We start from the raw sequence: 2644 nt of genomic DNA, 5'->3' as shown, positions 1-2644 counted from the left end.
AAATTGTGAGTTCTTTGGCTTCCTCCTGCTGCTGCTACAGAGCAGGGTCTGCTGTGCACCGCCTTGGAGAAGGCTCTCTGTGCTGCAGCGTGGCAGCCGCCTGGTACCCGGCTGGCTTGGAAGTCAGCTCCCATCGTGGTGAGCACCTCTGGAACCTGTCCTTAGAGAGCCACCCTCGTTCGCCAAGTCTTTTGACAGAACTCAAGCTGTGCCAGCTCACAGCAGGGCATGCTTGCCCTATCAATCAGTGAGAGCCTGGCCGGGCTAGTGTCAGTGGTCAGGGAAACGCAAGTCTTCTGGTGGTTCTGGGTAACAGTGGAGACAATAGATTCGCTCTGTTGCTTCCATACTGAGAGTGAGGATCACTTTGCCCTTGAAGGTTTTCAGAAATGGCACACGGAGCTGGTTTCTTTTGTCCTCTTTGTGGGATTTACAGACGCAGATTAGTGCTTGACAAATGGAGAGCTTTTTCCAAGTCGAATCTAGCACTTACTGTATACTCTCCCTACCCGGGAGAGTGTGAAAAGCGCTTTAAAAACTCCAGTGACAAGGGCGCGATCAGCCAGCGACTTGCTTAACACTAGTGGCGACCTTCAGGTGCCAACCGGGCGCGCATTCGAGATTGACAGCCACGTCCCCGCAGGTTTATTAAAGCCAGAACAGATGCCAAGCTCAGGGATAATAAATCTATTTTAATAACATTACTTTTGACAACGATTTGTACATGTATTTAAAGATAACTTTCAACCCCCACCCTTACCCCAGACTCCCATTACAAATTGAGGCGTGAACTGCCCTTGCCAGGAAGTGAGCAAAGCTGTAACATCAAAAGTCTGCACATCCCACTCTCAGAGGAGGGTGACTTTACACTGTGTTGGGAAAAATAACTAAGCATTTAAATTTTTCATTGTACACCTGTACATTGGTTTAGATTGAATGGCTCAAATTAAACAAATATAGAGAGATTTCATATATACAAATATTATATCATGTATAGGTATATTATATCTATTTTAAAAGGATAAAATTTTAAACTTTGACTTTGCATGCATGGCCCAAATCTTTTCTCACTCCCCTAATCCCCAAGTGTGAAGAGGCTCCCCGGTGCCCTCCCGGCCCTCGTCCCCATGACCAGATGGGACTTCATGAGAAGGGATGAGCGGCTGACGCTGGTGAGCAAAGCAGGCCACACCGCAGGCCGAGCCCGTGAGCCGGTGTCTCCGTGGCGGTTTCACTTTTCCTCCACATGCTTTGGGTAACATAATTATTGCTATTCAGTTTGAACCTCCAGAAAGAGGAGGCAGGCTCCAGGACCCCCACAGACTAGCGAGCTGGGTGCCTTTAGGTACCTAGAGGAGTAAAATTACTCTCATATAGCCAATATATTTGGGGACATGGAGGCCACCTTTGGGGTCTCCAGACACCATCAGGCTTGTTTTATAGATTCAGAAGTAGAAAATGATATAGGAGCTTTCAGTCACACAGTGGAAAAAAGAAAACTGTTTGTTAGGAAGTGAAACAAATTTTTGTTTTCAGTCATTTACTTCGCAGCCCACTGATGGGGGCAGCCTGAAAGGTTTTCCAGTGGCACGCCCTCCCCGAGTGGCTGGCAAAGGTCAGTGCCCCAGGACTGCTAGAATCCTGGACCTGGTCTAGTTGTGGGTGACAGGGGCCCTGCTGTCCTGCTTCCTTTCTGTGGCCATTAAACTGCTCCTGCAAGACCTGCCATGAGCCGTCCGAGGAAAAGGTAGCAGCCCTCGGGTCTAACCAGGCAAAGTGAGCCTCTCCCGCACCACTCCGACCCTGCAAAGGACATTCCTGACCAGCCTTGGATGGAGAGGGGGGTGTTGCTTGGCATGGAGGCTGAAAGTGGATCAAAAGAGGCACAAAGTCAAAAGGCAAAGGTCAAACAAAAGGCCGAAGTCACCACCCAAAAGGAACAAACAAAATCTGCACCACCAGCATCACCACACGGACTGGAGATCACAATTTTCTGCCAAACTCCAACCTCGTGTTGGCAGTGGCAGGAAAGAGCCGGCAGAGAACACTTGGCAAGCTCACGGACGCTGCTCCTGGCGGCGTTCCTAGGGCCTGTGATGTATGTACACGCGAGGCAGGATGGGCGGTGCCATGTCAGAGGGCGGTGCTCTCAGACTCCTCCTCCGAGTCCCTCTTGTCAGTCACTGAGTGTCGCCGCATGTGCTCCAGGGGACTCAGGCGGAGCGTCGACCCGAGCTCTATGTGGATCGAGGGAATATCAAAGTGGACAAGATCTGGAAGGTGGCAGAGAGAAAAGCAGTTGAAAGGGGGCCTCCCGGCAAATGAGAACCTAGTTGCAGGCAAACAGTGTCAAGCCTTAGGAAGCAGGGGTGGTGGTATTCTAGGGATAGATCATTTGGAGATTGGTTTAAGCATTTTGTTGCACAATCAGGTTGTGGTCATGCCTGCTTTGCTTCCACCTCGTAAGTTGGCAGAACCAAAGCACCCAGGGTGTGCCACCGTGGTTCAGACAGGAAGGCCAGCACAGCGCTTCCCTGCCAAGCCACAGGGTCCTTTATTCTTGATAAGAAGGATGCTGAGTAAGTCTCAGTGACATCTTTTTGGGGATGTATATCAGACTGCATTTCATTCCCCAGAATCTGCA

General features: G+C 50.2%; 1 protein-coding gene across 4 annotated transcripts in view; it reads right to left on the bottom strand.

Annotated features, from left to right (window-relative positions):
• Window positions 1-672: 672 nt before the first annotated feature.
• The window catches only part of ARHGAP44 (Rho GTPase activating protein 44), a 206734-nt gene continuing 204762 nt past the window's right edge, over window positions 673-2644 (bottom strand). For all 4 annotated transcript variants that reach the window (XM_030922911.1, XM_030922910.1, XM_030922913.1 and 1 more), the window contains one exon: window positions 673-2273. Coding sequence is in view for 2 of the 4 variants with exons in the window: in XM_030922910.1 (XP_030778770.1) it covers window positions 2134-2273 (140 nt within the window). In the remaining 2 variants the exon portion in view is untranslated. The remainder of the gene's footprint in view (window positions 2274-2644) is intronic.

Source organism: Rhinopithecus roxellana, chromosome 19 (genome assembly GCF_007565055.1).
Source record: "Rhinopithecus roxellana isolate Shanxi Qingling chromosome 19, ASM756505v1, whole genome shotgun sequence".
Taxonomy (NCBI): domain Eukaryota; kingdom Metazoa; phylum Chordata; class Mammalia; order Primates; family Cercopithecidae; genus Rhinopithecus; species Rhinopithecus roxellana.
This window is presented reverse-complemented; position numbering and strand designations above follow the sequence as displayed.